General features: G+C 45.3%; 1 protein-coding gene across 2 annotated transcripts in view; it reads left to right on the top strand.

The window, feature by feature from the left end:
* Positions 1 to 12,699, top strand: part of Kiaa1549l (KIAA1549 like) — a 250,946-nt gene that overhangs the window by 232,145 nt on the left and 6,102 nt on the right. For both annotated transcript variants that reach the window (XM_048361012.1, XM_048361013.1), the window contains exons 18-20: positions 6,079 to 6,176; positions 8,371 to 8,519; positions 11,343 to 11,494. In XM_048361012.1, the coding sequence (XP_048216969.1) occupies positions 6,079 to 6,176; positions 8,371 to 8,519; positions 11,343 to 11,494 (399 nt within the window). The remainder of the gene's footprint in view (positions 1 to 6,078; positions 6,177 to 8,370; positions 8,520 to 11,342; positions 11,495 to 12,699) is intronic.

Genomic DNA, 12,699 nt, shown 5'->3' on the forward strand with positions numbered 1-12,699 from the left:
CAGCTCCACAGCAGAAATGATTATTCTCAGCCCAAACTGTTGCAGAGCTCCTGTGCTGTGATAATGTGGAAATCAATAGAAAAGGCAGTGACTTCAATGATAACTACAATTGCCTCCCCCTCTTCCTGAAAGGAAGGGTTTGGGCCCTGCTGGAGGAGAAGTGAGAGCTGGCGACTTAAATGTACTGGTGGCCAACCCAATGGGAAAGATTGCTGCTGGCAGAATAGGGTTTCTACCCTGAAGTTCGGAAGTCTCTGATCATGTTTTACCCCTTTCTGTAAGGGAATCAGGCTAATGTCCATTCCAGTCTTTAGCAGCCAAGTGTAATGTAAACACTCTATAACCTTCCTGTTGCTGGGAGAGTAGGAGATTCTTACAAAGGCATCAGGTCTAAGGCATCTTCTCTAATAGGCTCTTCAGAGATGGACTTGACAGTTTTTCAAGATGATGATGATGATGATGATGATGATGATGGTGGTGGTGGTGGTGGTGGTGGTGGTGGTGGTGGCGGCAGTGGTACTGCCATCTGCTGAGCTCCATTGTTCACTACTGGTACACACACATTATCTCTTCTATTAGTTCAATATTTCCCAAGTAGTCACTGAGGGACACATCTTCATTAGAGTAAAATCAGAGATTTAACTACCTTTATTTTTTTCCCTTTCATCTGAAAGACACAGCAAATCGCCCTCCCTCTGGGCCTTCATTATGATAAAAAACAAAACAAAACATGCTGCTCTATCAGGTGCTAGTGTGCAGGTACCTCGTCACTGGGATTCAAGACCTCTTCTGCCTGGTTTTAAGACAGTTTGCTGTTGGAGACATTGGGAATTATCCTGTAGCTAGTAATTTCTTTCTTTGATTCTTGTGATAAAGAAATTATGGCCAGGCATCTGTGGGTCATGCCTGTAATCCTAGCTACTCAGGAGGCTGAGATCTGAGGATCATGGTTTGCCCAGACAAGAAAGTCCATGAGATTCTTATCTCAAATAAACTACTCAGAAAAAGCAGAAAGTGGTGCTTCAGCTCAAGTGGTAGAATAGTTTTTTTGTTTTGGGCACAGAGAGGCTCAAGGCCAGTGCCTGGACCCTGAATTCAAGTCCCAGGACCATCACAAAAAAAAAGGAGAAGGAGGAGGGGGGGAGAAGGAGGAGGAGGAGGAGGAGGAGGAGGAGGAGGAGGAGGAGGAGGAGGAGGAGGAGGAGGAGGAAGAGGAGGAGAAGAAGAAGAAAAAATGCAATAAGGGACAGGCACATTTTATAAATTGTTGACAAGGGAGATTTTTTTAAAAATGTTTTATTGTATTTACGAAGGTGATATACAGAAGGGTTACAGTTACATGCCAGTACAGAGTACATTTCTTTTTGGATAATGTGGTGACAGGTTTTCAAGGATTAAGAATATGAAAACCCATGTCTCTTGTCCCCATGAGGTCCCTGTTTCTATTTGAGGATTGTTAGTGAGGATGACAGGGCCTGCTCCCCTCCCCTCCTATGTAGGCACTCTAGACATAGGCAGGACTGGAACTTTGAGCACACTGGTCTCCTCTCTTCTTTCTACATTACAATCAAATTTCAGAGCCCAGTGATTGTCCAATACTAGTCATGCCCAGGCTAAGATCTGTTTACAAAGGCCACCTTCAGTTCTGAGTCTCTGATCTCTTTCTTGGTCTGAGAGCAGGGACCCCCAAAAGATGAACCCTTGGGAGCCAGACTTGCCACCTCTCAACTACTGTCATAAAATTGAGATCAATCACAATCAGAGAAGCCAGATTCCAAATACACAAGAATCACCGAGGAACACAAAGACAAGAGGCCTAGAAGCACAGGGAACCCACACTGAGAAGGAGCTGAAAGGACGTCGTCATCCTATGTGCACAGGCCATATGATGCCTCTCTGTGTCTTTTTTTCCCCCCAAGCCTAGGGCTTGAACTCTGGGCTTGAGTACTATCCTTGAGTTCCTATTGCTCAAGGCTAGTACTCTACCACTTGAGCCACTGTGCCACTTCCAGCTTTTTCTGTGATTAATTGGAGATAAGAATCTCACAAACTTTCCTGTCCAGGTAGCTTCAACCATAATACTCAGACCTTAGCCTCTTGAGTACCTAGGATTACAGGCATGAGCCACTGGCACCTGGCTATTTTTTTATGGCACTTGGTTTTGAACTGAGGGCCTCTCACTTGCTAGGCAGACACACTGTCACTTGAGCCACTCTGCTACCTTTCTTTGTATTTTTTTTTTTTTAGCTAGTCTCTCACATTTATGCATGGGCCAATCTGGACTATAACCCTCCTATTTGTGCATCCCTGTGTAGCTGAGATGACAGACACCTGTGCCCCCATGCCCAACTGCACATTGAAATAGAGTCTCTTGTGCTTTTTACCAAGGCTAATCTCAAACTGCAGTCTCCCAGATCTTCACCTGCCAAATAGCTAAGATTGTGGGCTTGAATCACCTCACCTGGCTGCCTTTCTGTGGCCCCCTGGCTACCACAAGGGTCCAGGGATACAACCCAAAGGTCACTATCTATCTTCCTGTTCAGTCATGCTTTGTACCTTAAAAAAAAATCTTCCAAAGAAGAGAACTCCCTTGGTGCTTGTCAGAAGCTCAGAACTTTTAATCAGATCTTGGTGCACTGCTATGGGATAGAGAGGTATAGAAAGCTTTTACTTGGCTGAGAAATTGTGTTGACAATAAGCCTTTCAAGAGCTAGATATAAACATAGATTGTCTGTTCCATAGCATGGAGGCCAGAAGAAAGAAGAGAGGCTATTATAAGCCTCTTTCTCTATTTTGGAAAATGAGGCATTATTTATTGATTTATTGATAATCATGGAGCAAAAAGCTAGAAGGACATTCAGAACAATGATTTCCAAACTGTTTACAAAACCTTAGGATTTAGGGATGTTCCAGGAGAGCATCAAGAAAATAAACAAAGGGCCAGAACCAGTGGCTCATACCTGTAATACTAGTTTACTCGAGAGGCTGAGATCTGAGGATCAACATTAGAAGCTAGCGTAAGCAGAAAGTCTGTGAGATGCTTACCACCAACTAACTAACCAAAAGCCAACAAGTAGAGGTAGGAGCCAAGCTGTAGAGCACCAGCCTCGAATGAAAACTCCAAGCAAGGTTGTGAAGCCCAGAGTTCAAGCCCAGTGCCATCACAAATAATACTACTACTAATAATAATAAATAAACAAAAGGTCAAATTCATAGAAACTTTCATCTACATAAAAGATAGAGTCCATCAAAATGGTTTCATGGTTAAAGAAATGTTTGGAAGACCATGAGCTAGGCCAGTTTCACAAGGAAAATGAAACACAGAAAAAGACCCCAGAAAGTGAACGAAATCAATGAATCTCCTTACTCCTACTTCCCTCAACATCCATTCAGAAAATAGGATTTGGTACTGCCAGATGCGAGTCCTTTGCCTGGAAATGAAAGGATGATGAGACAGGCATGGCTACCCACACCAAGATGCTTAGAATCTAGGAGGGCTAGATTCTAGGGGGACACTAGATGCCCACGAAGCATCTGCAACTTATTGATGCTCAGAACATGGAAACGCAGCATCGTCACACACTCTCCACATTGGCCCAGTCAAAACGTCTAGATCTGAAAAGAGGATCACTTCATTCTTCTGACAAGGAGAATTATTCCGGGTTGATAGTGGTTTGCTCTGAGCACTTTGAATTCCACATCTTCCACATGCTGCGAGGAATCACCTGTTGGTCTACTCACCATCACCATGAAGGCCCTGTGGTATTCCAATTGGGATTTTTTTTTCACATCTTCTCTTTGCCTTTGATGGTCTAACTTTCACAACTATGTATCTAGCAATAGGTTTTAGTTTGTTTGTTTTTCTACTAGGGACACATTTTACTTCCTGAAATTATTAATTTACTTGATCAAGTCTGAAAAATTCTTAGCCATGGCTTCTTGGAATATTACTGTCTCCCATTTATTTTTACCCTTTGAGACTTTGCATAGGTGCATTATGCCTGCTCATCATACCCTCTGTTCTTTTCTATTAGCAATTTTCTTCATTCACAATCCTTTTGTAGTGAATTCCTCAAATCTGCTTTCAGATGTATTAATTCCATCTCATCCATGTTTTATTCCTAAAAGTCATTTTCAAGTATGTTGAAAACAATGTATAACCAGATGTATCTGGTCAGTTCTTGTTTTAAAAACATTTTCTTGCCAAGCACTGGTAGCTCACACCTATAATCCTTGCTACTCAAGAGCTGAGATCTGAGGATCATGGTTCAGTCTTCCTGGGCAGGAAAGTCCATGAAATTTTTATCTCTAATTAACTACCAAAAAGCTGAAAGCAAAACTGTAGCTCAAGTGGTAGAGTGCTAGCTTTGAGTAAAAACAAAAAAGTTCAGGGACCTGAGTTCAAACCCGAGGACCAGCACACACAAGCAAAAAAATATATATTTTTTTACATTGTTATTGTTTGCTTTATACCTGGAGATTTCAAACTCTAAAGTCTTTAAAAATCTAAATCTTTTTGTTTCCAAGTTTCCTTTTCTGCTGTGTTTTATAGCCTTGGATTATGAGCAGCTCCTATTTGCCTCATCTTCATTTGTGCTGACCCTGATGGCCTATTATAGCGACAGTCCCCTCCAAAGAGAACTTGCAGTTGCTTCTACCTGGGCCTGGGAGCCTTACTAGCCTTCCTTCTCAGAAGGGATCAAGGCTGGATGAGTGTCTCAGATTCAGCTGCTTCAACTGGCCCAGTCCCCAGGCTCAATGTCTTCTGAATAATTCTACATTATGTGTTTGCTGCCTGCTCACTATTTTTACCTCTGGTTTCAGCACTTGTGCTTTAAGTTTACTGAGATGTGGGGGGGCAGACATCAGACATTTTTCAGTTTGCAAGATGTACAGTGCATCAAGGAGCATGCTCTATCCAGGGCCTCAATGTTAATGTGTGGGTTTGTCCTGACAAGTAAGCAGTTCACTACGATTCTGGAGGAGTTCTTTCAATAAAAAGAATCCTGGCAATGGAGTCCCCATGCAGCTGGGCTTTGTCCTGAAGCCTTCAGGCTTAAACTCCTGTCATTTGATTCTGTGAGTGATCTGACAGGAACGATAGCTCAAGAAAGAAATGGATGAGAAGCATAGGTTAAGCTTTGTCTTCTCAGCAAGTGTTCCTGAATTTTCTTTTGCTCTGGACGCCAAGGCCTGATCCCATCCATCTCTGTCCATCTTTCTTTTCTACCCTCACATGTTGATAAGAGCCATTTCTTTCTCAGAAGTTCTGATCCCTTCTTCAAAGAGTGCTTTATGATCGCAAAATACTTGCACACCCAGACTTACTTATCCTCTCGGAAACCTTCCAGACAGCACCAACGTCTATACTGTAGAAGAGGACACTAGCATCCAGAGAAGCCATCTGATTTGCCTAGTGACTGAAAGTCCGTTCGTCACAACCTCCACACATTTCCCCTGACTCCAAACCCACTGCTTTACCCTACTAAACTTGCCTTCCATGAGAAAGCACAACCCACTTAATGACTCATTCATTCATCTAGCATGTGTTGATCATCTGTGACATGCCAGGCTCTGTTCTAGGCATGAGAATATCACTAACAAAATTCATGCCCCTCCAGCCTTTAGATTACAGTCTAACCAGCGGCAAAATAATGAATAAATAAGTAACTGTATATGCCAGAGAGTAGTCATTGCCATGATGAAAAGTAATACGGGGGTGAAGTGGGGTGGTAGGGAATTACAGGACTGTATAAATGGCATGAGGGAAAGAGCCATGGAAAGGGCCAGGAGAAAAGCATCAGAAATAGAAGGACCATCAAATCCCAAAGCCAAGGCAGGGAAGAACATGAAAGGTTCTAGAAACACTGAAGGGCTCTGGAACTACAGAGGCCCAAGCAAAGCAAGCAGTGGGAGATGAGAAAGAAGAGTTTGCTAGATGGCATGTTAAGGAAGATTAAAGGAGCAGGTTTGAGGAAGGAAGGAATGTCTAGCCTTGGCAAGTTTGCTTTCTCCACCTGTGTAGCAATCAATACTAGGTTTTAACAAATCTCCTCTATTTTTTTGTCTCATTCGCAGGCTTACAGGTTTTCCCAGCTTCCTGAAATGGTCATGGGCTCTCCTCCACCACCTGTACCTCCTCGGACTGGCCCTGTGGCTGTCACTTCCCTCAGGCGGTAACACACTCCTGTCTTGGTTTGGTTTGGAACATTTGGAAAAGTCTTGTATGAAATGGGCCTCTATGGATATCACCAGCAAATTCCCTTTGTGGCCTGCCCTATTCAAGGCGCATCGCTTGTCTAGACAGCTGTGTCCCTGCAGGCATCTTGAGTACCAGGAAGGAAGTGGGAACCCACGAGGGTTCACATGTCTTTCTAAATAGAAAGTCTTTAAGAATCCATAGTCAAAAACACTCGAAATGGGTCTCGTTCAAGGCTGTAAGTCTGGGTGCCTCCTGGCACATGTGCACACCCAGGAGTCCCCTTGTCCCTTTGTTACTCAGGGGGTGTCTAAGAGACCAAGGAGGAGCATGTCTGGGCATCCACCCCAAGTCTTCACTTCTAAAGCAGAGAGGCTGTAGGTACATTAACTCAATCATCTCAATATAAAACATGTGTTAATCATTCTCTTTGCTCTAGAACGCTTTGACTATTTTAAATAAAGATGGGCAAGAAGCACAAAAGTCATGAGCACTGGGGAAAATCAGAATATACCTGAGGTCCAGGATAGATAGGAACAACTGTGTTCTAGGTGTATGCAAAAGCCACTGCCCTGGCCCTTTTGCCTCTGCCTTCCCAATACAGAACTCACACCCCACCTGCGGTCTGCAGGTGAAAATGGTGAAGAAAAATATGAGTTTCTCCAGAAAATATCCTGTTTTCAGTTCTAGCAACTTAGAATGTGACTTTGTGTAGACATTACCCCTTGAGGCTGGTAGAGACCAGGCTGGGGCGAGAAGCAATTGATCAGGGTTCCATTCACTAATCTGTCAGAAGAGTATAGAGAATAGAACCTAGGGATTCTCCTTGAAAGCATAGTAGCAGAAGCCTGGGACAGCATATAAGCACCAAGGCTGTAGGTGATCAATAGGTACAAAAGGAAGGAAGGAAGGGAGAGCCCCATACTAGACACCTCCCCAACCCTCCTCACCCCCATTCCACATCTCACCCCCACTCTGCACTCAATTCTTCACAGCCTCCTCCTAGGAAAGAGGAGTTGCTTTTCAGTTATTCCTGGGACTTCTAGATCAGAGGGTCTTTGTGACCCATCTGCTGATAGCCAGCATCTATTCTTACTTCTGCCAACCACCAGCCCCTCCGGTGCCTTCTGTGTCACTCACCCTCCTTGCCAACACTGGGAAGCACTTTCCATCCCAGAAACTCACAGAATGAAAGAAGGCCCTCACCTTCAAAGTGAAGTTCTCCACCTCTTTACTTTTACAGATGAGGAAAACGGAGGCTGGGGGGGGGGGGGGCGGTGGAATCCAGGCCCCTGCCTCCTTGCCCTCTCTTCCTTACTCATAATGATGTCTTCTGCTTTTACTGTGACAGCTGCTGCTCTAGTAGTCAAGGTGGTCCTGTAGGCTGCTACTTGCTTCCCACCTCCCATTTTAATTTGAGGGAGCCTCTGCCTCAGGTGAAGGGTACTGCCTGCCCGGAAGGTAGATGGGGCCGGTGACTGTATCTGCTGAGCGTCTGCCCCTCCTCTACCACCACGGCTTCCTGAGCGTTAAGTGGAAAGATGATACATTACATGAAGCCGGGTCTCTGATTGCCTGAGGCCTGAACAAGAGCAGAGAGCTTCTTTTATTCCTAATGATCACCAAGTGCTGGTTGTCTCCTGGCTCTACAAAGCAGCCCCACCCCCTTTCAAAGCAAGGGCTCCCAGCTTCTTCCCTAGTAGCAGCAAAAGTGACTCCCTAGCATCCTAGGTTACTTTTAAAGTCAGCCACAGAAAAGTCCTCCACACTCCCCAACCCCACACAGCCCTTCCAGATGGAGCCTTATCATTGGCTGCCCATGATGTCATTCCATCCCAGGCCAAGCATCCCCAGCTACCACTCAGCACTAATTGCTTTGCTTCTTTTATGTGGATTAAGTTTTCTACTACCCACAGGCTAGAAAACCACCCCTCAGGGATAACTGACCTTGAATAGGTTAAAATGATTCCAGGGTTGGAATCTAGGTGCCTCCTGCTATACTGGCATCTAACCTATTCCCAGAAATCCCTTTGCTATTTGGAGGCAAACAAGTCTCAAGGACCCCACCCCCACCCCCATGGGGCTTAGAGGCCACAACCCATTACTAAAGATGACCAAGCTGCCAACCCCAGTGCCTAAGGTGAGGGGCCAACATCCTCTTCCCTGCCCAGGTCCACCTCAGACATCGGCAGCAAGACCCGAATGGCTGAGTCCTCGGGGCCCGAGCAGGCCCAGCTGCATGACAGTGCCTCCTTTGCCCAGGTGTCCAGAGGCCCAGTGTCAGTGGCACAATTGGATCAGTCAGCTTTAAATTACTCAGGTAAGAAAGAGGAAGAAAGCCTGAGGAACCCCAGTTCCTGCTTGTGAGCCCTTTATCCTCCTGGTCCCCAAATCCTACCTGCTGCCTGCTACATCAGGGGCCAAAGCCACTACACCTGATCCCTTCATGACTTCCTATCCCTCATTGAAAGAGCTACTGATTTTATTCCTTTAAAAGATCTGGGGAAGGGCTGGGAATGTGACCTAGTGGTAGAGTGCTTGCCTGGCATGCACGAAGCCCTGGGTTCGATTCCTCAGTACCACATAAACAGAAAAGGCCGGAAGTGGCACTGTGGCTCATGTGAGTGCTAGCCTTGAGGAAAAGAAGCTCAGGAACAGTGCCCAGTTCCTGAGTTCAAGCCCCAGGACTGGCAAAAAAAAAAAAAAAAAGATCCGGGGGGAAAAGAATTATACTAAAGATAGCTGTATGTTACCATTTTGCAATACTTTAGATTTTCATAGGAGAAGTAAGTGGATTTCTTGGTTTAAAGTTTATATCTTTTTTTTAACTGTTGTTGATGGTCATGGGGTCTTGAACTCAAGGCCTGGGCACTGTCCCTGAGCTTTTGTGCTCAAGGCTAGTGTTCTACCACTTTGAGCCACAGCTCCACTCTCAGTTTTCTGGTTAATTGGAGGTCAGAGTCTCTTGGACATTCTTGCCCAGGCTGGCTTTGGACCACAAGTAGGTAGGATTACAGATGTGAGCCATCAGTACCCTGACTAATGTTTGCTTTATATTTAAAGCACTATTCAGACAGCATTTCCCTTCTCTCCCAAGTAATCTAAGTCAAAGCCATGGGTTTTAGTTCTGTGTGGGGTGGAGGTAGGTCCTGGAGCTTGAACTCAGGGCCTTGTGCTCTTGCTCAGCTTTTCTGCTCAGGGGTGGCATTACCACTTGAACACACTTCCACTTCCTGCTTTTTATTGGTTAATTGAAGATCAGAGTCTTTCAGATTTTTCTGCCAGGACTGGCTTTGAATCTTGATCTGTTTCCAGATTTTTGCTATGACAAGTAGTGCCAAAATGGAACACAGAGTTTTGTTCATGACCCAGTTGTTATTTTAGTTTATTCAGGCTACTGAGACCTTTTAGGCTAGAACTTCAAGTGCCTAATTGCACTAACTAAAGCCTTCATGGTCTCTACAAATTTCACCCATGTAGTCTATTTCTTTTGTTCTTTGCGGGGGAGAGGGGTATTTGGTTTGGTTTTGGTGGCATTGGGGTTTGAACTCAGTATCTCACACTTTCCAGGCAGGTGCTCCACCAGGCACTCCCCCAGCTCCTTTTTGCTCTGTGTGTGTGTGTGTGTGTGTGTGTGTGTGTGTGTGTGTGTGTGTGTGTGCCAGTAGTTCCGGGGCTTGAACTCGGGGCCTGGTGAGCTTTTTTTCCCCCAAGGCTAGTGCTCTATCTATCACTTAAGGCACAATTCCACTTCCAGCTTTTTTTGTGTGTGTGTGCTTAATTAGAGATAAGACTCTCACAACTTTCTTGCCTGGCCTGGCTTCAAACCTCCATCTTCAAATCTCAGCCTCCTGAGTAGCTAGGATTAAAGACCTGAGATTCTAATGCCTGGCATACTTTGGTTACTTTAAAAATAGGGTATTAAGTTTTTCCCCTGGAGCAAACCTTGTAACTTCATCCTCTTGTCTATGCCTCCTGTATAGCTAAGGTTACAGGCCCACTCTGCCATGCCTAACTTACTTACTTATTGAGATGAGATCTCTGAGTAACAGTTTTGCCAGGACTGCCCTTGAGCCTTGTTGCTCCTGATCTCTACCTTCCAGGTGGCTGGAATTATAGGCATGGAACCTCTGCACCCAGACTCTTCAGTTTTTAACAATTCTAATGCCAACAGTTTGGGAGTATAGGTAGGGGGAAGAGGGAGTTGATGAGGCCTCGTTGGCACAGAGGGCAGGATATCAAAGCCAGTCTGAATCACTGCAGACACTGCCCTCCCATGTTGACTGTGCTGGGATTATAGTAAAACGTTTCCAATTCTCCCTACACTCCCAGACTTTTTTCCTTTCATTCCCTAGCCAGAGCCAATATTAGAGGCCTTCCTAGATTCCTCAGATTCCTCAGCTTCAGCAGGCGCAGGCACAGTGTGTGAGCTGAGCCCAGCTTGAGAGGCTGGGAAGGCAGGAAAAGTCAAAGCACTGCTACGCCATGCTGCATTTGGTGAAGTTAGAAAGCAGCTTTCCTTCCCCTGGGTGAAAGCTGCCCCATACTTGGCAGAGAACACAGGCAGGGGTTGGAGCCCACTGAGCCTCTAGATACCCTGAGCAGAAGAGCTGCACAAAGATAGAAAGCCAAGATCCTTCCACCAACATCACCTTCCTCTTTGATGCTGTTAACTTGGAATCTCTGCCATTATGCCTGCCAAGGAGCTACATCTCTAGTACAGCCCAGCCAGCTCTACTCAACGCAGACCTGATTTTTATTTTGTTTTGTGTGTGTGCTGATCCTGGGGCTTGAACTCAGAGCCTAGGCACTATCCCTAAGCTTCTTTTTGCTCAATGTTAGTATTCTACCACCGAACCACAACTACACTTCTGGCTTTTTCTGAGTAGTTTGTTAGAGATGAGTCTCATGGACTTTCCTATGGGCAGGCTGACTTGGAACCATGATCCTCAGATCACAGCCTCCTGAGTAAGCAAAGATTACAGATATGAGCCATCAGCACCCGGGGTAACTCAAACCTGATTTACTGAGCCCTAGGGACATCCAAGCTGCCTGTGAAATGGGCTTTATTTGGCTCTTCGGAGGCTGTATCTTAAAGCCTACCCTCTCCTGATCTCCCTTCACCCCATTTCCTCCATTCCAGGTAACACGGTGCCAGCAGTATTTGCCATCCCAGCTGCCAACAGACCCGGCTTCACTGGCTACTTCATCCCAACGCCTCCCTCATCCTACAGGAGCCAGGCCTGGATGTCCTATGCCGGAGAGAATGAGCTCTCGAGCCAGTGGGCCGATTCGGTGAGACCCTCGCTCACTTACATTGTCACCTTTCCCAGGGGGTGGGGAATGGGATCAATAGATGAAACAGTTTTTTATTGGCTCAGCCCACTCCCACTCACCAGGTGGCTACAGTCAACCATTTGCAGGGAAGCTGTGTGATAAGACAGAGTCCTTTGACAAAGGAACTTGAGACTTATCACCTAGTACAGATTCCATTCTTCCTAGGAAGGCAACTTTAATCATGTGCATTTTTTAAAATAGTAATGATAACTACCATTGTTTGTTGAATATTTCTGTGTGCTAGACACCATGTTATCTGATTTCATCTTCAGGACAAATCTTAGCAGGTAGTATTAGGGTTTTCATGATTAATTCATCTTGCCCATGAGGAAACTGAGGCCGTCATATAATATAACTTGTCTGAGGCCACGCAGCCAGTAAAGTGCCAAGATCAGAGTTCAAACCCATACCTGTCTCACTCCTTGTTCATTAAATTAAAATTTTAAGCTATCACAGTCTATAAAATGAGTGTGTGAGAGTGCACATGCACACACTTGCATACTTGCTGGTACTGGTGCTATTTACTCATGGCCTGGGCACGGTCCCTTAGCTTTTATGCTCAAGGCTAGAATTCTACTACTTGAGCCCCAGCTCCATTTATGGTTTTGGGTGGTTAATTGGAGATCAGGGTCTCTTGGATTTGATCTGTTTGATCTGGCTTCAAAGCACAATCCTCATATCTCATCCTCCTGAGTAACTTGGATTGTAGGTGTGAGCCATCAGCATCTGGCATGCAGTAACTGAAGCTTTAGAAAGCCCTAGATGGAAGTTTTGTTACCTATAGATCCTATGACTTCCTGTCTGCCTTCCAGCCATGGACAGGCCTGGCCTGGTCCTTTGGTGTCCCACTTCATTATTAGTAGGGGTGAATAGCATATCTGCCCTCCTACCTAGCTTGTCATACCCAAACCCAAACCTGCCTTTGTGTGAGGAAACACAGGAAACACACTGGTGGCTTGTCTACTTCTGTCTTTTTGCTAGTTAATTGGAGAGAAGAGTCTCTCGCATTTGTCTGCCCGGGCTGGTTTCATAGGCTAGGAATAGTACTAGCCTGAGCCACTGCCCAGCAGAAAATTCTCTCTAAATGACAGCATGGAATAATTCTTACAATATTGACCTTCCTGTTGCCCAAAGCTTATTCCTTTGATTTCTGAAACATTTGA

This window comes from Perognathus longimembris, chromosome 13 (assembly GCF_023159225.1).
Source record: "Perognathus longimembris pacificus isolate PPM17 chromosome 13, ASM2315922v1, whole genome shotgun sequence".
NCBI classification, from domain to species: domain Eukaryota; kingdom Metazoa; phylum Chordata; class Mammalia; order Rodentia; family Heteromyidae; genus Perognathus; species Perognathus longimembris.